This window comes from Phodopus roborovskii, unplaced genomic scaffold (genome assembly GCF_943737965.1).
Source record: "Phodopus roborovskii unplaced genomic scaffold, PHOROB, whole genome shotgun sequence".
In the NCBI taxonomy this organism is placed as follows: domain Eukaryota; kingdom Metazoa; phylum Chordata; class Mammalia; order Rodentia; family Cricetidae; genus Phodopus; species Phodopus roborovskii.
In genome coordinates, this window is record NW_026126575.1 from 2,817,790 (window position 1) to 2,844,227 (window position 26,438).

At 45.4% G+C, this 26,438-nt stretch overlaps 1 protein-coding gene across 1 annotated transcript in view; it reads right to left on the reverse strand.

Moving 5' to 3' along the window:
- Chchd6 (coiled-coil-helix-coiled-coil-helix domain containing 6) overlaps positions 1 to 26,438 on the reverse strand; it is a 217,146-nt gene that overhangs the window by 79,351 nt on the left and 111,357 nt on the right. The window contains exon 5 of the mRNA XM_051203392.1: positions 18,946 to 19,029. Coding sequence (XP_051059349.1) covers positions 18,946 to 19,029 — 84 coding nt within the window. The remainder of the gene's footprint in view (positions 1 to 18,945; positions 19,030 to 26,438) is intronic.

A 26,438-nucleotide genomic window follows, 5' to 3' on the forward strand; every position in this document is an offset into this window, starting at 1 on the left:
TGGTACAGATGTCAACTTCCTGTTTTGCTATAGATTTCAAGGGCAGTGATAAAAGAAGAGGTGAGTCACTAGGAGTAGGTCTTTAAAGTAACTCCCACCTTGGATCCTTTTTCTTTCCTTCTTTCTTTCTTTTTTAAGAAGGTGATGGCTGCAAGCTCTTAGCCCCAGGAATGGACCTACCCAGCCATTGTGCCCTTCCTGCTATGGTGGAATGAACGTACTATTTCAAACTGTGAGCCAAAATAAACATCAGGTATTTTTGTCACAGTGCTGTGGGAAGAAACTCATTTATTTTATACACTTATTCATCATCAGATGAAGACTTCTTTGGGTTTATGTCATTCATGTTCAGTTTCTGGAATCAGAGGCAGCACTGCACTCTCTGGGTCATCTGAGGCTGGTGGGTTTCCTGCAGAACTTAAAGGTGAAAAGCCATGTCCTTGTACAGGGCAGAATGCTTTTGTGTTTGTGGGTGTTGAAGGGGACCCTTGTCAGCGTCACAGCTCCAAGTGTTTCCAGGTGGTGGAAGAGAGTACTTCTTGGACACTCTGTTGTGGCAGCATGTTTAGCTCTAGATGGAAAATGGAGTCTGGTCCATAGGACAAAGACTGCATTCTGGCCAGAGTGTTCTCAGCATCTAGTCTACCAGCTGGAGACAGGAGGTGTCTGACTCTAGGATGGTGAGCTACTCCTGCCACTTAATGTCAACCCTACCCCTTGCTGGTACTGAAGGGCCCACCTAGTTTTACTGGTATGCCCCTTTCAATCAAAGGAGCACAGGTGCCTGACCACATGGCACTCTCCTAGCTGGGAGATGTTAGGCCTGTGCTGAGTCTTGGGTCTCTAGTTAGCCTATACTCTTCCACCTACCCTTTTGGAGCTCTGCTTTGGCTGCCCCAGAACATTTCCAGAGTTCACAGTTGTTCTTGGAAAGTAAGAGTGAGGAGAAATTAGTCACCTTGCCTTGACCAAAAGCCCGATATTGTCCCTTTCACAGGGTAATGGTATATCCTTGAAACATACAGATTTATTTCTGTTCATATTTATTTCCCCTATCTTTGTTGATCTATATTCTCTTGTTTGTCTCACTGTATAGCCTAGGCTGGCCTAAAACTTAAATGGCCTCCTGGCTCAGCCTCCCAAGTCCTAGGGTTTCAGGTATGTGCCACCACAACCAGTATTGATGTAATTTTAATTCATTTTTTATTCTCTGACAGTTTCACACATATACACACATATAATGAATTTCATTTTCACTCCCTATTAATTTATCTCACTGTCCTTTCTGCTGAAACCTTCTTTCTAACAAGTACCCCCATTTTGATGTCATGTGTGTGTTGGGGAGGTGGTGTGGATGCGCCTGTGTGTGTCCTAGAGTTTAATCAGGGTTGGCTGCTGGGACATGGTGGGAGGTTATTTACTGCTATAATTTTTGAGTAAAAAAAAAAATCAATATGATTCAAAATTCAAATTACATACAAAATCTCCACTCAGACAAGTGCACCACCCAAGTCTTCCTCTGAGTGCTCTTAACCCTGGTCAGTAAAGCAGCAGTTCACGACTATTCTTTCTGCATTTCTTTTTGAAAGAGAAGCAGGTTCATACCCTTGCATCCTTGCTGCCTTGTTTCAGCAAGGCCCGAGAGTCTGTTAGCAGTTGATGACTTACACCCCAGATAGTCCCTGTCTTCAAAACCTGGAAGCTTCTCCTGTCAGCACCCTCAGAGGCCCATGCTTCTGCACAAACCCCTTCCTTCCATTCTTCTCACACTCCTCAATCTGTCTCATGCCCTAGCTACTGCCATCCCCCTCCTGATGTTACTGATGTAGGGTGTTTTTTTCCCCCAGACTTTCCTCACAATTCTCATTCTTCATCAATCATTTGCATATATGAGTCCCTTGCACAGAGATGAGGGATCTGTGCATCCTAATGCAGTCATCATTAGAGTTGGCTGTGGAGACTCGCATTCAGGTACACGACTACTAAGAGTGTCCAGAGGGTGCCACACCCGGTGTTGGTGTGCTGCCTATGCTTTAAGACCATATGCTCAGGAGGAAAGTGCGAGAGTCTCCACAAAACATGATGATAAAATATGAAATGTTAACAATTATACTTCACTTTTTAAAATGTCACAAAATTGAAATGACACCCAACACTGTCACAGTGCTGGCAGGCTGCTCTGTTACCTCATACCCAGTTCACAGGAACAGGCAAACATCCCTGGAGGTTTGGAATTGACTTGGCTTCTTCTTACTGGAGTCAACACCCTTTACACCAGCTCTTTTCTGGATCCTCTGAAAAAACCAGGCCTCTTTCCCATTCCCTCCCTCACAGTACAGCCTTAGCACAGGGATGGGGAGACCCATCCTTGCTCACTGAGTTCACACAACAGGCATTTCTTAAGTACTGATCTGCAGGCTGTAGGAGCCAATACTTATGAAACACTTGCACAGTGTCTGCCACACACAGGAATACAGTAAATATCAGTCTTTATTCTATACAGGCAAAGTCACTGGCTAATATCCAAGAAGCACCAGCAAATTAGCAGATTCTACATTCTAGCCTCTTATTTTGCCAGAAGCTGGTGTTCTCATTAGATGCCATTAGAACAGCAAAGATATTTGCCAAGGCGGACCGTTTTAACAAGCGACAATGAAGTGACCTACATTCCTCCCGGGAGCTGCAGGAAGTTCGGGTGCCTGCAGGTTTTCAGGCAGTATTCCTTAGGGAGAGTCTGTGATAGTACAGGAACTTTAGAATATTCTCAATCATCTCAGACAAAAACAAAATAGTGTGCACTCCTAAGAAGGGCTTTCATATACCCTTTGGCTTGGGTAAGTAACTTGAACCTCCCTGAGCTTGAGGCTACAATCTGGGCTTTCAGATTTGAAAACCATGTGTGCCTTTGCACTAATTTGCTTAGACCAGCATTAAATATGACATCAACAATCCTGACTTGATGCCCAGTACTCCTTAACAGAAATACTATAAAACCTGAACACACCCCATATGGGTCCCTCCCGACCCTCACAGGCTTCCTAAATGTCTAAGAAAAGGCTCTCCTATAGTGTTTAGGTGCCATGATGCCACTGCAGCTGGGCAGTGTACACCTGGCCAGCTGAAGGCGCCACCCTCAGCTTTCCTATGCTTCCAATGGGTCCTGGCAGTCTTCAGTGGCCAGTGCCTTGCTGGGTGTGCAGGCACACAAGGCATGAATCTTCCCCCAGGACCTGTACTGCATCCCCACAGAACATCCATCTTGTCTCTCCTTCTCGCTCTGCCTGAGATTCTGGTCTCTGCAGCTGTGATGTGTAAGGATCATTTCTTTCTGGCCCGAAGAGTTTGGGACAGGGGAAAGACTAGCATATGGAGGCCAGCACAGAACGTCTCCAGCAAAGTCCAGGGGAGTTGTCCTGAGTCATAGGGTGCAGAATCTGGCTGGCACCAGTAGAAAAAAAAGACATTTCCAACAAGGCTCAAGGGACAGAAAGGACTGTGGAACATCAAGTGAACCCAGAAGCAGGTCAGTTCTGCTGGTGGAAGTGGGCAAGGCTAGGGGACTGAGAAGCAGTAGCCATGTCATAAAAGCATCCTATGAGCATGGCATAGGCAAGGCTACCTTGTGTTTTCACCGGGACTGGGGCTAAAGGGCTAAGAGGCCATTGAGGTCCAGTGAACAGCTGCTGGCAACAGGGAGGGAGAGGTCTTCCATTTTTTTAGGAAGTTCAGAAATGGACTGATGTGGGTAGGGGGAGGAAAAGCCCACTAGACTCTGGTCAACAGTATGTACTGAGCACATGTACCTGGAGGTGACAGAGAGCCCTCAGGGTGTGTAGCCTCATACAGTAACACTGCATGAATCTTAAGTGGACCTGGCCACCTGTGTCTCTGATGACACCAGTTCCTTACAGCCCAGTCTTCACTCCTGGCCTATGGCACAAACTTTCATGACATTTTTCTTTTCAATCAATGACTCAATCCAGGTTCTTAAGGTTTATTTAAGGTTGCCTCACTATGAACAATTGAACCAATTTGAGAGTGAGATAAAACTGTAGGCAATCACTTTGCAAATAAATTTCTATGATAAATGACAATGCAGACAGAGTGAATCCCACAGGCACCTTGAAAGGACCATCCCAAGAACTTAAGTGTATCTGGGCCTAACTCTTCCCTGGTGACATAGGAGCAGTCTAGAGGGGACATGATGGGCCAGAGATGAAGAATAATAGGAATAAGGCATCTGACTCAGCTGGCCTCAGGGTAATTTCCCATTTCTGATGGCTCAATTCCTGTCACTGAAAAATAGAAGTCATAATTCAACATGGAGGCCAAAACAAAGACTTCAGATCAATGAGTGCTACATTTAAACTCTATTTCCACCACCTACTAAGCAACTCTGTATACCAAGGCCCCAAGTTTCCACCATATAATGAGAATGCCTATATACACTCACAAAACCTATGGTGACAAGACATGAAGCCCCCAGCAAAATGCCTAGGACTGAGGCATTCCACAAATGGAAGTCAGGCAAGGTTCACCAAATGTTGACCTAACAGGAGGCCACAAAAGAGAATCCTTCCTCCTCATCCACTTGAGGTGATACTCAGGCAGGGCTGTGGAGGCCCCAGAACAGGATGGACCATCACATCTTATCGATGCACTAGAGCAGCCTTGGCTCTGTAGATTAGGTTCCCCTGGCTAGCCAACCAAAACCAACTCCTGGAAGAATTGGCACTTCATGGTGTCCTGAGAAAGTGGCCACAAGACAAGGGAGGACACTAAACAGTCTTTCTGTCATCAGGTACTGAAGTCTCCCTTCCCCAGCTCTTACTGGTAATGCCCTGAATAATGAGCTCCAAAGAGGTAGCACACAAAGCAAGGCAGAGAGGTTTTAGGGGATAGCAGGGACTAACAAGGATTTCAGGCATGGAGCCTTCACCACAGCACATTCCAATAACACAGGAAGGGCAAATAGTCTTATAGTTTCTTTTGGCTCCTGCACTCTCTCACCTAGAGAAGTTCTTGACAAAGCTGATGACTAAGTGATTCTTCTGCCTCAATGTTCCCAGTTATGGGCATGTATCATCATGCTTAGTAAAGCCTACAGCATTTACTAAACACCCCAGGCTGATGAGGTGCTCAAAGCTGCTCTGCATCGGGGTCACTGGGTAATTCTGGTACCACTGCTGTCTTATGCTAAGTGACTCCTTGCCATGTGCCCTGTCCTGGACTGTTGGGTGGAAAACAACACCCTTGGACCCTCACTAGCTGTCCAAAGTACCATCTCAACTGTCTCCAGATGTTACTAAACATCCCCTGGAGTCACAAACATCCCTGAGGGAGGACCACACTCTGTGAGGACATGAATGCAAAACAAACAAACAAACAAAAACAAAAAACAAAAACAAAAAAACTAACATCTTAAGAAATAAAATGAACACTCTTAAAAGGAAGGAGGTGCTTGTGAGATCATGACAATCATGACACCCATGGCTTGCAGTTCACAGGGTGAAAGTTAGATACAGTGTAGTGGGATACACCAGTCTGCAGGAAGAGAGTTCATGGGGTCCCATATAGGCTTCTAGGAGAGACCCCTAAAGATCTGACCTTGCAGTCATTTTCCCAGAAACAACTACTTCCAACAGAGAACAAAGCACTGACTAGAGACATTAAGGAATGGCATGGGCCTCTGAGGACAGGGTCAGGAGAGCTAAGGTTTGGAAAGTTGAGCCTTAAAAAATTGTAAAGAGGGAGGAAAAAAGCTTTTAAAATTGGATTAGGAGTGATAAGAACAGGAAGGGCTGGGCTCATATTTGGGTGAAAGGTGGCCAGTTAGCAAGATGGAAAGAAAGGACTCCTAAACTCCCTCCGCTATCAAAGAGAACAATCTCCTCACTGAGACTGAATCAAGCACCGATATGAGGAAATTGAAACTCAAGGCAGGAGAGATCGCAAGAGAACATCCAGGAATGCTAAATGAATTCAAATCTCCCCATCCAGATGCATCCAGTCTCAGCGTGGATTCACTCACAAGACAGACTTTGGGGTTGCAGAACTCCTGAGGATTCACAGTAAATAGGAAGATGCCTAAGACAAGCAGCGTCCAATTTAGCAAAGGAAAAAAGGACAGTGCACCACAAATGACAGATAGGGGAGCAGATATAGGACGTCAGATCCTTCCCAGCCCAGAACCATTTCCACCACCTTTTGTTTTCATGTATTCTAATGACAGGCAGGAGGATCATGACTTCCAGACAAAATGAAGGTCGAAGAGCAGTTCTTTCCAATTCTTGACATAGCACACATGGCCAGATGGTAGGGGAGGACCCTGTCTGTCTGTAACAACTTCGCCATTCTTCAAGGTGGAAATAAAACCAGTGGCCAGCACAGTGCACTGGAAAGCAGAGTTTCATGTAACAACAGCAATTGTGAGCACAGAAGGAAAGAAGACTGTTGGCTATCTAGCTACATCCTGGCAGGCCTGGCCACCCATGACCTTATGTGCTTGATTCCCTAAGAACAAGGACTCTGAGCTCAATGGAGGTGACTCATTGACCCAAGATCAATTAGCAAGAGCCAGGGAAGAAGTCAGATTTGGGTGTGGCTATGGATTCCATCAGTGGTTAATCACCTGTTGGGATAGCAGGGGGCTTGTAGCATCTGTAGGAGCTTCTATACACTATAATAACAGTTATGATAAGGAATAGAGTTCCAAATCAATGAGCAGAACCATGTAACTGCTAATAAATATGATTTCAAAATGATCATAAATGACAAAAAAGAGTGAAAATGAGGAAGGACGAATATTTAAGTTTATCATACAATAGATAGGTTACCAGTATTTAGCTGCCCAAATATCCCATCGTTTCAGCCACTAAGGAGGCTGAGATGAAGGATCATTTGAGCCCACTCTGGGGCAATAGCAACTCTGTAAATCATAAATAAATAAATCCTAGTAAATATCTATAAAGTAAACAGACCAAGAAAAATGACCTATAAATCCTTTTAAAAAGATGAATGACATATAAGAAAATGGCTGGTTAATATAAAGAGGCTGCTCTAAAGAGAAGAAATAAAAAGGGATCAAAGCAATATTTTAAAAAGTTATGTACGTTGATCATTTTAAAGTGTAGCCATTCTTACAGGGGATAAGATGCTGCAATGGCACAAGTATGGGGTGGCAACCTGAAAAGCCTTTTTTCACTGGTATTCCTGGAGAAATCTGGGTGTAACCATTAAAACCAAGTGTATGAGAGAGATGATAATCTTCCATGTCATCAACAGGAAAATGACAAATAAACACAAGGGATTCCCATCATGCACTTGTCAAAAGGAACAAGTGAGACTGATATGCAGAGAGAGTTGATATGTAAAGTTTTTCAAGACATACTGTTATGTTCAAGCTACAAAATAAGTTGTAAACTAAACTGTAACCCCATTCATGAAAATGCATGTCTGTACTGCTGTATTAAAGTATTCAACACAGAAAATCTGCAAGAAGCTGTCCCAGGGTTGATGTGCAGACAGAGAGCCACACTTTGCATGCTTTATGGTGTTTTGGCTTTCTGCAAATATATATTATACTCAAAATTCATTTAAAAGGCGACGAGGAAAATACCCCAGGCATAAAGTCAGGAGAGACCAACATGGGAGGGTGAGCTGCGTTGGCCTCTCCTGTGTGTGACAGTGTAGAACCTGAATTCCCCTGGAGATGTTCAGAAGTCATGATCTGGTAATTTTAGGTATAAATATGCATTTTCCTAGAAAACCAGTTCAGAAGTTTCTAATGATAGAAAAACCTGGAGCAACATAGTGTGATTAGAGGTGACAAGGGGCAGGATGTTGCTAGTTAGATCAAGATAGACTGGATGTGAAACAAGGCTGATGGCAGACTGAGAACTGAAGGATACTGGGAGATGTGTGTGCTTATAGTCCCATTTTTGCAGTTACTAAAACATTACAAAATTACTGTCACAATCTCTAGTCTGGTTATGTGAGAACTGAGGTGAACAATCGTCACTTCCCTTAAGAGCAGGCTGATTCTGTCCACTTCCTTTTATTCTTTGTGCTTCTGTGTTTTGTTTTTGTTTTGTTATATAACAGGCAATTTAAGAAAAAGACAATGTTATCCCATAGCTGGATAAGCTCCAAACAAATGGCCCAGTAATTCCCATGACAAGAGTGCCCAGGAAGAGTTTGGAGACTGAGAAGGCAGCAAAGAACACCCAGCGACATTCTGAGAATATTCTCCATCTCATGGGTCCACCTTGGCCTGGCTGTGTATGCTGCTGTGCACTGACCACAGGGCCTTTCAGGCGCTGAGCTATACTCTGGTGGAAAAAAGAATTTGGGCCGAAAAGTGAATTAGTTGAGGCCATGATAGGGAAGAGCTCTGTTGGGATAGTGGGCACATGCAGGCAGCACAGGGGGTGAGAAGGGACTTCCAGATCAGGCAATGCTTGCCAGGCTGGGGAAGGGCCTAGAGACACAGACAGGACCCAGACCAGAGTCCTATGCTCCGGCTGAGGGATCTTGGCCTTATCCTGATTGCAGTGGAAAGACAATGAAGAACACCAGAAAATTTGGCTGTACAAGTGGATGTTGGATCATGGGTGACATCCAGAAAAAGGCTCAATGGTGGGAGGGAAGGACATGGCTGACTTCAGTTCATGACAGATTTTAATAGGCTGCCATGTTGGAGGGAGGATCAAGGTAGGCCAAGAAACACTAGCTCAGTGATATGAGCAGGACACTTAGTAGTTCCCAGCACTAGGGAACAGTATATTGAATCCTGATGTCAGGGTGCCCGTTCTTGGCCTCCCATTACCACACCAGCAGAAAATACTAAGGGATTTATCTGATCAAATCCAGCTGATCCTGGGAGGAGAGCGCTAAAAAGGAGAGGTCCCAGAATAGCTATCTACCCAAAACTGCTCAACAAAGTTCTCCCCAGCTGGAATGGGTAACAACTTGAACATGTAATGGAAAGCCATTCCTGGGTCTCCAACCTGTAAGTATCCATTCTGGAGATTTAAAGTGCTGGGGATAGAGCAACATGCAATGCACGTGAGCAGGAAGTACTGTGTATCATTGCTACTGCAGGGATGCACAGAAACCACTTCAAGAGCAGATTCTGATTGAGTCTGGGCTGAAAAGGGAAAATGACATAAATCAGTGGTAGCAAGAGGCAGTTTAACTGCAGTGCTAACCCTTGTCCTAGAAGGCAACTCCCCTTTCCTAACAGGCTCTCACAGAATTAATTTTAACTTCTCTGTCCTGGTTCTATGCACTGAAGGAGGAAAGATAGAACAAGCCATTGTCATAGAAAGCTGAACTACATGACCATGACCATGAACTTCGAAATCAAGAATCTACTTCAGTGTGACTGTTGGATACGGACTTATGCCCCAAACAAATAGAAAGCAAAATATCTTGAAAGAAGATATTTTTGGAAAAAAAAAAAAAGCATAAGAATTAACTCTGAGGTAAGGTAAGATGAGAACACGTAAGAATTACATTTTTGAGACCTGAATTGAGTATGTGGGAAGAAAGGCCATGGCTGCTGAGAATCAGCTTAAAGGTACTTAAATAAACAGGTATGTCACAGCCAGAAGCAGACATGCCATGGGAGGGATGCTTGCTGTACTCCGGTGTCTCCATTCAGGAGCCTTCCATTATGCACAGTGTTGACACAGAGCCCTGTAGCAGCTTGGCATGGTATCATCAGCTACTAAGCACTGAGACCCTGAATTCAGGAGGCAGGGCCTCGGCCACAAACTCTGACTGCTATCTGTGACCCCACCCAACTTATGGTGCCATTGCTGCGAATGTCCATGCCAGTTCTGTATCTGCTGCCCAGTAGGCTGTTGAGAGTTCCCTCTACGTGAAGTGTTATGAGGCTGGAACAAATAGAATGAGTGTGATTCACCCAGAACACACCTGTGTTTTCCTAGCAAGCACCAAGCCAGGTCAGCAGTCATTGTCACCAGCTTTCAGGGTCACTTTGAAGGTTAAAGGAGACAAAGTTTTTACATACAGAGTCCATTCAATAAATATTAGCTGCAAGGCACCAGGAAAAGCAGCTCTGGAGATGTTTAATTTGCTGTGTATTAACTTATGCAATTGCCAAAATTACCTATGAGGTCAGAGCTGCTATGCTTTCCTGAGGCAGGTTTGCAGAGACCTGAGTCCATCTTTGGTTGTGAAAGGAGTAGGTTTTTCCTTCCGCAGCTGGTCTTGTCCCGCCGCTGCGCCAGCCCCAAATGATACACAGAGACTCTGTATTTGATATAATACTGTTGGCTAGTTACTTGTTTCTTATCTGCTAGCTCTGTCTTAAGTATTAACCCATTTCTGTTAATCTAATATTTCCATGTGCTTACCCAGAGCCGGCTGGCATCCTGCTCTCTCCAGACTCTCCATCTTGGCTCCCCTTACTACCTCCTCTTTCCTCCTTGTCTCCTAGTCCCTCCTATCTTGCTTTCCTATTGGCCAACAGTGCTTTATTTATTAACCAGTATGAGAAACATATATACAGAATGACATCTCCCATCAGGTTGTGCTATGATAGCTACGAAACACAGAGATGTCACTTAGCCTCTCTCAGTGTCTTCATTTTCATACATGACAAATAATTATCCTACTGTTCCAAAAGCCATACAAAAAAACCTAAGAAATACAACTCAGGTATTGTACCTAGCACAGTGTCAGTGGTCCTCGGCTGGGAGCAGCATGCTCTCCAAGTTTGTAAGGGGTTGTAGTTCTTCATCTTGGGGAAGTGTCAGGTGGAGGAGGTTCTGGCAAAGGAGGAGATAAGACTGTATGGCAAAGAACCCACTTTAGGTAACAAAGCAGAAGCAGTGCTGAGGAGGAAAGGGGCACAGGGAAACTGGTAGCAGTAATATACGTAGTGACAAAGGCGGTAATGCTGGTGGGGATCAAACAGGTGCAGGTGACAGGTAGAACGAGTAGGTGGTGAGGAGCTGCAAGTGGAAGCAGAGGCCAAGCAGAGAGGGTAGGGGAGGCAAATGTGCCAGGGCTGGAGTTGTTATAGGACCCAATGGCAGAGAAGAAGACAGAGGTGGACATGGTGCAAGAAGAGGTAAATGAGATTAAAAGTAGAGGGGTGGAGAAGGGTTGCCTCATCTAGCCTTAATATGAGGGGAGGTGCCTGTCTTCTTGCTGTTTGATATGCCATGATATTTCTGGGAGGCCTGCCTTTTTTTTTTTTTTAAGGGAAACAGAGGAGTGTGAATCTGAGGGAGGGGAAATGAGAGGGCTAGGAGGAGAGGAGGGAGGGAAAACTGTGGTCAGGGTATAATCTGTAAGAGCATAAATAAATAGAAGAAAATGGAGGCAGAGATGGGGAGCTGGTAGGGTGGTGGTGGAGGAGGTAGCAGAGGCACAGGTGGTGGACTATGTGGAGGCAGGGTAGAAGGGGTGGAGGGGAGAGGTGGTAAAGATGGAAATGATGGTGGTAGAGGTAGAGACAGTGGAGGTGAAGGTGGCAGAGGTGACGGAAGTGGTAGAAGAGATGGTAGACATAGTAGAGGTGGCGAGATGCAGGAAGGGGTGTAGGTAATGGAGGTGACTGTGTAGAGGGAGAGGTGTAGAGGAAGGTAGTAGAAATGATGGAGGTAGAGTTGTTGGAGATGGTGATAATGGTGGTGGAAATGGTAGATATGATGGAGAGGATGGAGATGGTGGAGATGATGGAGGTAGAGGTGGGGATGCCAATCTTGAGTGCCAATCGAGAGTTAATGCTAGAGGAGTACTTAGTATGGGTAATGTCACTTCTTCTCATAATGACCCAATGAAGATACCTTATACAGATAAGAAAATGGAGCTTGGGAAGGCCTACTAACTTGATCCTTCATAAGGCACGTTATTGTTTGAATGTGAACTGTTGGCCACAGACTTACTTGACTACTTGGACCCCACGTGGTAGCACCACAAAGGTCTTAGCTGACAGACACAGGCCACTAAGAACAAACCTGAAGGGTTATAGCCCAGCCCTGCTTCCACTTCACCTCTGCCTCATGACTGGCTAAGATGTAAGTGAGTTGTGTCATTCCCTCCTACCACTATGTCGTCCTTCACCACCTGAAATGGGCTGTACTCTCAGCCATGAGCTAAAATAACATCCCCCCTTAAATTGCATCATAGCAAGGAAAAAATAACTAACATGATTAGCGCATGTGGTAAGAAAGCATCTAACTCCAGAGACTGGGAGCACTCTCCACACACTACAAACTGTCAGAAGACAGATGTGAGGACAGTAGCAGTTACACTGTTCTATTATCCCTGGCTGGGATCATTAATGGTGGCTTCAGCTAACACAAGCACACAAGGCAATGGGATCTAGGTGATGTCTTCATTATGTAACCCATATCCAAAGCTAAGAGTGTGGACCTTGTAAAGATGCAGGCTCCCAATGTTCAAGGTCTTACAAGATTTGGTAACTCCACAAAGGCATCAGTGGTGCTCGACTAGGCACTGCATGGCTCTTAAGCCACTCAAGTGCAAGGCTACTTTCTCACATGTGGTAAGAAACAGCCCAGGGCATGGGTTCCCAGCCCCACTGCTTCTTCTGTCTCTCGCAATGTGCTAATCAATTCCCACTCAAAGCTTACAAGAACATACATGTGAAATGCTGTGAACAAAATGGCAGACAAATGCTCTTTCACCTAGCCTGGTACCCAGGTAAAAGTCTTCTGTATTCAAAAATGTTTAGACGTCTCCTTTAGACAATTAGCAGTAGGCTCAGTGGGAGACATATGGTCTTACTTGCTCTGGAGGCAGGTTCCTTTCTCTGTGGCTGATGTCCCTGTTTGTTACTGCTCTGGTTTTGGGTCATTGCTGTCTTCTCTACATCCTCAGTCTGGCTGTATCTCTCTCAAGGCTTCTCTCTGGGAGTCCTTGCCATTTGGTTTCATCTCTACAAAAGTGCCCTGCTATGCATCTCAGTGGCATCTCTGGGCCTGACCCAAGGTAGGTTTCCTGAGATCAACAGAGGTGTCTAATAGACATGCCTGAATGGCTGTTCTTGCAACAAGAACAAGCTTACTTACTATGTGGCCTAAATCTTCACTCCTAGAACCTGTGGCAGATTCTGGAGAGGGTAGCCATTTGTTAGTCCCCTGATTCTGGACTGGCTTCTGCTTTCCATTCCTCTCTCAACTACCAACATATTCTCCTTGCTAAAACTTCTTGAAATAAATAAATAAATAAATAAAATATCCAACCTGCTACCTCTACACATGCCTACCAAAACACCACAAAGTCCAGTGCTAGTCTCCCTTGAGATGATAAAAGGCTCCCTGGATGTGGCTCACATGTCCTTTACAACCTGCAACATACATAGGCTTTCTTGGGCCTGAGCTCTCTGCCCTGCAGCATCCGGCCTGCTTCCCACATTTTCTTCCAAGCTGATAAAGAGAGGCAGCATGGTGTGGCAGAAGAAACAGACTTCATCTATCAGCTGCATGGCTTCTGGCAGCTTGCTCAGCCTTCTTCCGAGTTCTTTATTTGTAGAACACATGTAACATAATCTAGCTTGCAAGGCTGATGCCAGGATCAGTGATAACTTATGAAAGGAGCCAGGCACGTGGCACAAGCTTGTCTTGTAGGATCTATACTTCCTGCTTGACACTTCTCAATCATCTGCTGGTCATCCTGTCTCATACACACATGTCTAGAAATAAACTCACCACTTTCCCTAAGAACGATGGCTCACATGACTTTTTCTCCCTAAATGGCACCATTATTCTCCTGGGCTTTCAAGCTCAAATCTCTCTCCTGCTTTCAGTCCTGGCAGACCTTAAAACTATTTAAGGCCACATTTTTCAGCCACATTCCTCAAAAATCACATGCCAGCCTCAATTACATGCCTCTGTGTGAGGCACCTCTGCTGAGGCTGAGGCCTCCACACAGACATCCCAGCTGCTCCTTGACCCACCCTTCAGGCTGCCATGGGAGAATCTTGATCATTCTCCAAACACTGGTTCAACTGAGCAGTCTTCTTGGCAAATCTCCCCTTCTTCCTCTCCAGAAACCTGAATGCATTTGTTTCCTGTTTATGTGCATACACTTTCCTCTCTTTATTCTGGAAAATACTTACTGAGCATCTATTATACGCCTGACATTCCTGGCCCGCACTAACGAATCACCCTTTCTGAATGGTCAGGACTGTGCCCAACAACTTTTACAGGAAGAAGGGTGAAAGCCATAGGTACTAGCAAGTACTAGTCAGCATGGTATGTGCTGTGCTATGTACTAGAATCCCTGGAGGGTCCCAGGCCCCAGGCCCCAGGCCCCAGGCCCCAGGCCCCAGGAGAGGGAACAGGGTAGCAGAGAGCACCACACACTCCCTGGTGGCCTGCCCTTCTCAGTGGCATTTCCTTGTTTCTAACATCTTCCCAGGTCAAAGATTGACTCTTAGCCAACTCATGCTTCCTCTTCCAGTCAGCGCTTCTCCTCAGGTAACCACTGTTCACAGATTTGTTTTGCTGCTTCTGAATTTTATGCAGATTAGATCATACACTTCTCTTCCACACCTGCACACCTGGCTTTTTTTTTTTTTCTTTTTTTCTTCCTTCACTGGGTTTACAATCTTCACCACTGCTGCCTGTAGCTATAGGCAGCTCATACTCAGTTTGTCCTCACTGAATAGATAAATGGATTCCATAATTCTGGTCTGAGGTTAGCCTGAACACTGATGCTAGTAATGTCCTATGGTTTCTTCTAAGAATCTGCTGGGACACTAGGAATATCCATATCCGGTTCTAATAGAACTGAACCTCAGTTTTTCTGAAATGGCTGTGCCAATGAATTCCCACAGTAGTGTCTGAGACTTCAGCTGTCCTCATCTCTCCCATGTTGCTCCTTCTGCTGAGGGCACAATATTTTCACCCATGGCTCCTAGGTGTGTATATGCTCACTAGCAAGTGAGTACACTGATCAATACCCCAAGAGACAAGGATACCTGTACCTGGGTCAGGCAGGCTTTAGGAAAAGCAGAGAGAAAGGGCTGGCCATAGGAACAGGCAAGCAGGATGTTCACATGGGGAAGATGAGAAGAGGCTAAGTCCAGGAGGAACACAAACATTTCTGAGTTTTTCTCCCAAATTCAGTCTTGGAAGCTAGCCTGCAAGCTTTCTCCTCTGTGCAGCTGCTGAGTCTGGGAAAGGTAAGATGAGGTCTTACAGAACTGGGAGGTCTTTGTGGCCCAGAAGCCAGAACATGGGCATCATTTGTCTCTACCCCTAGAGGATTCCACAAGGTGGAGTCACACCTTACCCCAATCCCCATCACCTCCCCTCTATACCTGAGGCCTCCATGAAACAGAACCACACCTGCCTGAACTGGCAGTTGGCCAACATGTAATGATATGGAATTAGTGGTTATGTATTTAAAATTAAAAAGAAGGAAAGGGTGGAAGTAACATTAAAGAGAATGTACTACTTATGTTAGTATGCATTCTGTTATTTGCTTCACAAAAATAACCACTCATGATAAAATAATGGGCAGATTACCACCTCACCCCATTTCAAGCATAAGAAAACTGAGACTAGAGGATGTAAACATCACACTCAGCTCAAGGTTGTTGTTCCACTACCAAGGCAAAACTAGATGATGTCTGTGTCCCCTTTCTTACTCAGTCCCATAGGAAGCCATGGTCAGCCATAGCCAATTGGGCTTTTGTCAGCAAAAGCAGGCATTTCACAGGAGTTCCTGCCAGAAGAAAATAAAATTCACTGGTTGAAGAGACACATCACTCCAGTCCTGAGAGAGCCAACTCCAGGCACAGTGTGGGAACCCTGCTCCAGTTTGTTCATCTCCCTGAACTCCCCCCCTCAACACACACAACAGCTGAGTGCTTATTCAATGGGAGGGCAACTAAGAATTCCATAAGCACAACTCTGAAGATGGCTGAGGGTTTCACCTTCCTGAAACCTCACACAATAAAAAAATGTTCTTGGTGTTCGAGAAGTGCTAGTGTGAACAGCAATTGGCCCTAGCCTCCTGAACAATGACTAGCCTGTGGAGCTCCTGGTAGGCATTCATAAAAGGCCTTATGAAGCCTAGAGAGGAGGATCCTCCATTCCAGAGAACAGAAGACGGGGTCAGATCACCATAAGGAATGAAACTCACCCCAGCATGCTTAGGTTCAAGCTCATAGCAATCATGTACCCGTGCTCATGCACTAATCCCAAACTGAAGAACTCACTATGACACCAATCAGGACCTCAAGTCACTGGCTACAGGGCATAACCACCATTGCCTGGGCATTTGGCCCAGGGCAACATTTCCATAGGTAGTGCCTACATTAGTCTCCATTCCATCTTCACAGGCAGCACAGATGACTCCATCTTAAAGATGAGCAAATGGAGGCATAGGGAGGAATGGTAACTGCAGTGCAGCAGAGACACCCTAGCTCATTAGACTCTGACAGTTAGGCTCTGCTAGCTCAGCTGCACTACTGTCCCCTGTGACTAGCATGAGGGGTGCATGAGAACCTTCCATTGGCTCATGTACTCAGCAGTTGACTGTTCTCCCTGGCAAAATTCAACTCTCTACATTTATACCTTTCCATGTAGGCAGACTGAATAATTACTCAGAAAGTTTAGAAAGTACAGCAGCCTCCATTTCCACACTAAGAAACTATCATGGCAGAATAAACATGGTGGTACAAAAGCACCATAAAGTCGCCTTTTCCTGCACGTGAGCCTGGATGGTGCAGCCTTTCCTTCCCTGTCTGTCATTTTAACCAGGGGAGGCCCACATGGAACCCTGGGGCAGACCCCATAGGTGGCAGAATTCTAGCTTGGGGCCTCCACCACTCCACCTCACTCCTGTCTTGCCCGTACCCTACCCCATCTCTTCCTGGACAGGAGACTCTCCATACCATCTCACCTTCCCCAGATGGGGCTCCACTGTCCATGCCTGCTTCACCCCCTCCCCTCCTAGATCAGGTTCTGCTGTTACTATCTACACTGAAAGGAAACAGAATAGGAAAAAGAAAGGAAGGAAGGAAGGAAGGAAGGAAGGAAGGAAGGAAGGAAGAAAGAAAGGAAGGAAGAAAGAAAGAAAGAGAAAGAAAAAGGAGATGAGAAGGAAACAAAAGGGATGTTGAGAGAGGGGAGGGAAGAGGCATGATGGCTGGAAGGTCTGGGTCTAAGAGTGCTCAGCAAACACAAGTCAAACTGAGGAAAAGCAGCAGCTGATAGCTTATTTTCATCTTCCCAGCCATTACCAGAGTAACATGATCCACTGGAAAGATTGGAAACCTTTTTCACAACTACTACAGCTAAGTCTTACTCTTGGCACTTCTATCCTTTGTGGGTGCCCCACAACTCTGCTTCTTCCAGCCTGATCTCCATTTGCTAGGATGTGGGGTGTTTCCCTCTCTGTTATTGCCAGCAAAGCACTAGCAGAAAGTAGAGCATGCTTTGATATCTCCTGAAAATGAGGAACTATTCACAAGCAGGTAAAATTCTCCCCTTTCAAAATGGCCCATCTCTGTGTGTAAGGAGCTGGACTCTCCTTTACCAGAAGCAGGGAGGAGGAGAGGATATGAAAGAGCTTAGAGGGAGAACTGCCTCTCCCTTGGCAAAGCAGAAGACTGGTCTTAATGGAGAAAACTGGAGCGCAGGTGGAAGAGAAGAGCGATGAGAGGAAAACAGATTTTAGTGGAGGAAAACTGCTATAAGACCATTTCCTTCCACCCTACAGAAGCATGTGCACATGCTCTGAGTAGCCAAGCCCAAACAGAGATGAAGAGAGCACAGCAGGAAACAGAGTACTGCACACACAACCAGAAAGAATATATCCATGCCTGAGAACATATGGGTGACTGTGATAATTAGAGCCATGGCTGGTAAATTTTTTTAAATTCCTTTTTATAATCTCAAATCACAATTCTTAATATGGCAGGCTACAGTCAAACCTGTGCACGGGCTGCTCTGAGAATGCTGGCTTCTTAAAGGCCTCTTGGCACACTGTTCAGGCACGTGCACAGGACTGCAGGGTGTCACTGTCAGGGCTCTGTCCTCAATGCTGGCTTTCCTCTACATACCTGGCAGAAGTGGGCAAGCAGGTGGCTGTGAAGCAGGAGGCCATCGCCCTCTTGTCCCCATTACCTGGAAATCCAGAACCCACACTTCTGCCAGGCTTTGCTGTGGCATGCTGCAGAAGAAAACCCCCCACAGAAAGCAGGTTCCCTCAAGCAAACCGTCACTTCCAAAGCTCCAAACCCTGAAAAATGACAGGAGAAGACTTGCCTGCAATAGCTGGTAGCTCAGATTGCTTGGCATGAGGGATAATACTTTTTTTAAAAAAAAAAACTTACCAACCATTTTCTCCCATGCTATTAACCAATTCTTTGGAAAAATCTGTCATAATCAACAAATTAACCCACCCCTCAAATAAGCATGTCAGCAAGTAAATTTTCAAGCATCCTCTGACAACATTTAAACAAGCAGAAATGCCTGTGACTCTCCTGCATTCCTGGGCTCATCCTCAGAACAGCAGCAAGCAAGCAGCAACAGAGCACTTTGATCTTCCCAAGTCCCGGGAGAAAATCGATGATACAACTTTAATGCATTTGTACAGCAAGGCTTCATGTTATTATTATTTTTACCCAATGCAGCTTAACTCAAGTAAAAAAAAAAGGTGTACTGGGTCTCAGCACCGCCCTGTGGTGAAAGTGAATTATTTTTCTAAAGCTGAATTGTAGCACAGCCAACCACATTCATAGAAAATGGCCAATTAAAAAGCAATTATGTCTGTGATTGCAACTTGTTGAAAGACTGTGATTGTGGTGCTCCTGCAGAGGCAGGAGGATGGGCATGTCTACAGGGTGACCAGTGTTGGGGTAAGCAGGCATGGAGCCTGCTGTTCTTCCCCCACCATGGTGGTGGTGAGGGAACGAGACCTGAGCCTTACCTTCTCCTGGATGCGCTCCTGCTGCTCCTTGTAGAAGGTGTCACGGCGGCTGAGCTCGGCCTCTCTGTTCTCCAGTTCCCTGGCCTAGTTGGAGGAGAACAAAGCCTGTGTTAGCTGGCAGCAGGGAGAGGGTGACTGACATTTCTGCTCAAAACAATGTTCAGCAAGAAGAACAGTGGCAATGCACAGAGAGCCTATGCTGTGGCAGGTCATGCACATGTTACGCTCAATTTTCACAACAGCCCTTCAAGGTGGGTAATTAGCACAACCATTTTACAGATGATAATAACTAACGTTTACTGAATGCTTACTAACTGCCAAGTCCTGTTCTACATGCTTCTTGGGCATTTCTAGGCTCCTTCCAATGCCTAAGAGGAAGGCAGAGTGTAGTAAGTTAATTAACATCAAGAGTCACAGTGGATCCTCAGGATAGGAGACACAACAGATGGGCCAAGTAACTATTCAACAGCTCATAGCCATGCAGAGCAAAGAGGAACTTGGGTCTGGCTAAAGCACCAAGCTGCCTCCAACTTCAGTCTGGAAAGAGCGGAGCTTGGCACTGGTTTTGGAGTCCTGATACTTGATGGTACACCATGATACTGCCCCATATACTAAGCTATCATGGCAGGGGTCCATGAATATAGCAACAGAGGCAGAGTTCTAAAGAGGAGGGGATATATTTCCCCTAGGTAGCTAAGGGATGTTTGTGAGTGAATCCTTTGAAGCCAGTTTAACAGAGCCTCCCTCCTTCAGTCATGTTAAGGATGTTGGTTCAGTTAGTCAGGGTGAACAGCCAGGAGCTAGCAGCCGTGGGGTGCCGTCCAGTACTCTCCTTAAGAAGCTATATAACTCTGAACAACTTCCTTGCTTTTAAAGAACATCTCTCTGGTACAATGGCTGAAATGAACAGAAGTGTCTTCCGCTCCTCACACCTACAAAACTGTCTGAAGGCTAAGAGAACTCCAACAGAAATGAGCAGGGTCAGAACAAGGACTCTGTGAAGGTTCACAGCATTGGAGCAGCTGCGGGCATGTGCCCCTAACCACAACACCCACATCTTTAGCCTTTTAGGGGCTTTCCAGTGTGAGGTATCAAGTCCCACTGCCTCTGTCTTCTCAACACAGACGCAGCCATCAGGGGCCTGAGAGCTTGGGACAGTCTGGGGTACCTGGAAGAGGGTTATCTTTCCTAACTGCTCTCTACCCATATGGGGCTGTGTGCCCAAGCACTGCTCCTGGCTCCTGGTTGGCACTTACCCTCACCATCACCAAGAGCACACGCTTACCAATGACTGAAGTCCACTGTGAACCTGAATCCACACAATTTCCAAGTCCTGAGCTTTTATTTTACGCAGATAAGTCTGAATCTCTCAAAAAATACAAGGAAAGAAAAGACAAAGATTCTAAAAGCCCCGCCTCCTTGGCAGTGATATTCCTGCTGGCCTAGAATCTTTCAGAACAGCAGAAACTAAGCAGCTATGAGCTACCTGAATACCGGTGTGAGCATGCACATGCTGAAGGCCTCAAGGAAAGGGCGAAGACCCGGGCAATGCCAGGCCAGTGGCCTCTCTAGTCTTGGGTAAACTACCTTCCTCATGTATTTCCCCTTACCTGTCAAGAGGAGCAAAGAAACAACTTGGTTCCCCAGAGGCTGAAGAATCTAAAACTCCCAAGAAGGTTCTGGAATGCCAAAGCCCCAGCAAAGCTAAACACAGACAAGGGACTACATGCAGGGATTTCTCACAAGATCTTTCAAGAAGGTTCCTGGAATGCCTCTGGAATGCCAATACTCCAGCAAAGCTAAACACAGGCAGTGGATTCAACGCCAGGGATTTCTCACAGGATCTTTCAAAGCAGGATGATGAGAGGATGAGGCTCACAGGCACACAGGCATGGCTAATCGGTGTGGGGCCTCTCAGCAACCCAGCATCAACTGTGAATTATCTCTGGTGCAATCACAGAAGAAGCAGCACATCTGATACAATTAAGCAGCCAGTATGGGAATATCTTGCAGGGCTAGGATGTGCCATTTTCTGACCTGTAGCTCCAGCCAAGCAGCAGTATGACATCTGAAGGCAAAACTATCATGAGACACGTCAGCTGACATTCCTTAGGGTCTAGTGGGGCAGGAAGGACAAAGAGCCTCATCCAGGCATGTACCCATCCTCCAAATGACATACTGTAAGTTTGTCTGGAGGCTGAGGCTCCTAGAACACTCAGCCAGCAGCCACTAGGTCACACATCAGCAAACAGCTGCAGAAGTAAAGCTCGAGGCAGAGATTCCTCACCATCAGACTCACTGCCCAGGCTAGAGACTGAGACTGACCGAAGTGTGCATGGAAAGACAAAAGTAGGGTGAGGGAAGGATGTAATGGGCAATCAGAGAGAAGAGTAAGGACAGCCCATCTGACTGGAAGCTCTGTGGTTTGTGCACTTCACAATGCCCCTGCCAGGTAGTGCTTGCCTACCGTGATGAAATCTCCATGAGCAACAATAGACAGGCAATGCAGGAAGAGAGCCCACAGCAGGCACCCAAACATTTGATCTTGGTGAATAAAGAGTGTATTAGACAATAGCCCCTCCACTATAAGGCTATAGTCAGCAGGCTCCCTGGAAAGAGACATCTCTCCAGGTGACACTGGAGTGGCCATCATGGTTCCAGTAACTGGCTCAGTAATTCCTTAGCTTCTCCCAAGTGTCTATTATGAATGAGCATTCCTGAAAGGGGGCCTCAGTTGTTATCAAATGTGTTCAAGGAATTCCCTCCTGATGGGAAAAGCAAATATGTGTGTAGACAGTAAGTTTCAGAGTCTGATGTGCTGGGGAGACTATGACCAATAATCTATGAGCTAACAGGCTGCTATTTTGTCTAAAGAAATTCTCAACCAAGTCTTCTGGGAAAACAAATACTAAATCAAACCAAGCATGTTGCTATCATCATTATGCTATGTGCACAGTGGAAGGAGGCTTTGAGTGTGAGTGGAGGGGATCTTCAGTAGATTAGTAGAGGAGCTCCTTCCATCAAGACTACACTGTTAGTTCACACTTTGATGCACCGCTGCTGCCACACACACAGCAGCAGCAGCAGAGAGAACGCATGCCTGAAAAGACACAGTCAGGTTCAAAACTAAGATTAAAGAGCCAACACAGAAGGGACACACAAAGCAGTAGGCGGAGTGTGAGCCATAGGCCTGCTGGGCTGGGGCTGGAGCAGGCCAGGTTAGCTGGGACCTTCCAATCCTGAAGGATAAAAATAAACCCCACCCTCCTCTGAGGGGCAGGAACCAAGCTGGACAGCTGGAGCTGAGGGCAAACCCTGAAGCAAACAGGAGGTGATACAAATTTTCATCCACCCCTCTAGCACATGGTTTCTGTTTGCTCATCATATGCTCTAACACACATAGGCAAGCACAAACACCTGTCAAGTGTCCCAGCAAGTAACTTCATCTGTGTAGACTTCAATGTGCTAGTCTAAAAGATAAAGACTTTTATTCTCCTATACAGAACAAAAGTAACACTTAAAAAAATAAAACTGGCTCCTCATCAAATATGCAGAGTATTAAAATCTCCCATTGAGGGAGCTCACAGACCCCAGTCTGACAGCTGGGGAACCAACATAAGACTGAACCAGGCCCCCTGAATGTAGGGGTCAGTTGGGGGACTTGGGCAATCTATGGGGCCTATGGCAGTGACACCAGTATTTATCCCTAGTGCAAAAATGGACTTTGGGAGCCCATTCCCTATGGAGGGATAATCTCTCAGCCTAGATACCGGGGAGGGGGGCAGTGCTAGGTCCTGCCCCAAATGATGTGACAGACTTTGATGATCCCCCATGGGAGGCCTCATGCTCCCTGAGGAGTGAGTGGGGGGTGGGATGGGAGGATGGTGAGGGGAACGGGAGGATAGGGAGAGGAATATACATGTTTAAGTTGCCTCAAAGACAATGAATGACTTCATTAAAAAAAAAAAAAAAAAAAAGAAAGAAATTATGAGCATGAAATCGGCAAGCCTCAAAGCATACAAATACTCAAGTCTTCAAAATAAAAACTGTATTGTGATAAGATAAAACTTAAGCATACAACAGTAAAGGGAAATGAGCAAAGTGGGCATGGAACAAAGTTACCAGCCAGAGGCAGCAGGTAGGGATAAGAAACAGGCTTGAAGAGGAAGCTGAAACTAGCCTGCACAGGTATAGTGGGTACCACAGAGGAACAGCACAGAAAGAATGGCAGAGGCAAAGGGTGGGGACTCCTAAGAGTAGAAGACAGGCAAGAGGGCAGTAGGGGGCATAGTGAAGTGAAGACAGGAAGCAGGATATAGGGGTAAGGAGAGGGACAAGGGCTGGAAGAAGGCGGACAGGCAATAGTAAGTAAAAAACACTGAAAAACAAAATCACAGAAAAATTAAAAGGAACTGTCACAGGAAATATGTGGTGGACAGCCTCCAAGAGGTCCAAACTCTCCTCCATTTCCAGTCAGGCCTGTGTGATCCCCTTCCCTAAGTATGGGTTGGACCTGGAGATAATGTTAATCTACAGAGAATGACAAACATGGTGTGATGTCACTTCTGAGATTTGTGTCTACAAACTAGTGGTCTGTTTGGCTTCTCTGTTCCCTGTCCCTCTTGCTCACTCACACTCATGAGCTTCCCTAGAGAGACACTCACATGATAATTAACCTAGGGCAGCTAGGAAGGGAGATAGCAGCCACTGAGAGGCTGAGGCCTGCAGATCCTCACCTGCATCCAGTAGCCAGAGGGAACATGCAAGGATCCTTCTCCAGTGAGGCCTATAGCTGCTAATAGAGCCATAGAACATTACTGAACAGCAGCACTCACTGACTGAAGCCCCTTAACTTCATAAATGGATATTTAATAATAGACAAATATGAAATTTAAATTTATTAATCTCATTCTTTGGGGGAAATGACAACTTTGGATAAAAGAAAAACCAAGTAGATGATACTTCCAAGAGACCAAGACACCTTATACAAACAGTCATACAGAACAACACCAAACCTTCTTCCCTGGATGGAAATAAATTCTATAGCGTATGCTACTCTTTACACAAAAGGTTAATATTCAATCAAAAACCTAAAATATGAATGAGGCAGAGCAATGAGAATGAGTGCACTACCACCACCAAGAAATAAAACAATAGAAAGAGATCACCGACAGCTCAGACATCAGAATCAATACATACGCTGACATATAGGGATCCAGCAGAGAAAGTACAGATGTGTATAAAGAGACAAAGAATTTTTACAATGATGGAATGGCCTCCAATTGGTACAAATTCACTGTTACTCTTAATGACGACTCCTCACATTTGGCTTCCTTCTTGATTCCTTTGAGATTTGACTTCAGCTTCTGCCAGCATGATTATCGAGTATCTAGGTGTAGGTCTCTGGGATCTCACACACTGTCTACATTGACAGTTGATCTAATTTCCCAGAAACCTACAGCAGCATTTCAAAGTCTTTGCTTTTCTTTCTAGACTTCTTGGCATCAGGTTGTTAACCAAATAATCACCTTCACAGGCAGCCATGTTTTCAGCAAATATCTATGGTTGCTTTTAGACGAACTCTCTGGAAAAGGTTTGCAATGAGAGACTAAGTCAGGTTAATGAAGATGAGCTTTTTAAGTGGGATATTTCAGAGAAACAGCAGGCAGGAACAACACCAACAAGAGCTCCAGCCTTTTCCTGCCCATCCAGTGCCCCTGCAGACTGGCACATGACCTATGAGCTATTGATTTAATTTAAGACTATCATGGAGCATTGAAAAGGGAGATATGAAATAGGGTCAGTTAAAATGGCCAATGCTTTGCAGTTTTGACTGAAGGTCTCTTATTTTTTTGATACATATATTCCTATATTGAGTTAATGTCCAAATTGTGACAAGTGCCAACTGTGGTGGCACAAATCTTTAATTCCACCACTTGCACTCAGGAGTCAGAAGCAGACAGATCTCTATGAGCTTGAAGCTAGCATGGTATGTTCTAGGCTAGCTAGGATAACATTGAGACCCTGTTTAAATAAATGTGAAAAAGTAAACTAACAATTTTCTGTTGATATTTTCATTGCTTCTTTGAAAGTGGATTGGTAGAGGGCCTTGGTCCACCACTTGCACTGACAGGGGTTACTGGAACATAGGACAGACAAAGCCCAGGATAATATTGTGAAACTAGAAACAAGTATCTATTCAAACCAGACACAGAGAGGCCTACTACTCCTGTTGCCGCCCCTCCTTTCCATGTAGGCACCCCAGACTTCCATCACCAACTCCTCCCATTTCTGCCACCTATCTGAGAACTTGCTGTCATCTCCTGTCATCTCTCCTTTCCAGACAGGGACCCCAGACTCCCACCACAACTCCACCCAACCCAGTTGTCCAAGGAAAAGTCCTCCCACACCTTCTACAGAATGCTGAGGATTGGCTCTGTGGATCTTCTGACTCTAAACAATGTTTGCTCTTGGGATAGGAAGCTCCACATAGCACTAGCTGAGTGAAGACTACTTCTTACACTTACAACTTACATAGTTGAACATCAACTATGAATTTTCTCAAGACTAAACCCTAAATCCCATTCATTTGATATTGACAAGCTGGAACAACAGCAAACAGATCCAAACACAAAGGGGAAGCAATGTCTGTACCAAGAAAATCCAACAATGTAACTCTAGATACTGAGTACCCATCACAAAAACACAAACAACATCAATAACCAAGACAATAGACACTTTGCAAAACTTAGCACTTCAATAATAATGTTCCTGAGAAAAGTAATTTAGATGGTGTACAAAATAATGATTTCAAAATAACAAAAATAAATACGATCTAGGAACTCAGAGAGGATGAGAATGAAGACCTTGAAAATAGTTGAATGAAATAATGAAAGTAATTCAAGATATTAAAACATACTTTAATAAAGAAAATACTGAAGAAAAGCCGAAGTGAAATAAAGCAGAAAACAAAAATTTCAAGAAGTTAAAAACTCAGAGGAGCTCAGACCCAGGAGCAGCGTCAGAGGTAGGCAGAGAGCAGAGAAAGAGGGAGGTTTGAGCTTCAGGCCACCAGCAGTGTCAAGGGAGTCACAAGCCCCATAACTAAGAGTGTCAGAGGGAGGCCCCAACCTCAGGTCCAGGAGCAAGGAGTGATTGGCAGGTGAAATGACAACAGCATTAACTTCCAACAGTAACTTCCAGAAACTATCGAATAAAGTTCCTTTGGGAAGGAGCACCTGTGTCCTGGACAGCATCCACTGCCATTTCTTGGTTAGAGACACTCTGCTATTACATCCATCACCAGACCCTCATCCCCACCTACACCTCCAATGGGAGAAGCATTCACCAGAGATGTAGTCCCACCTGCACCTCAGGAAGTGACCAACTGATCATTGGGCCCACTTCCACCTGGAGGAGCTTCACCAGACACTCTGTTCTACTTGTGCCTGAAGAAGCAGTCAACGGAGCCACAGCTCCCCCTGAAGCACAAG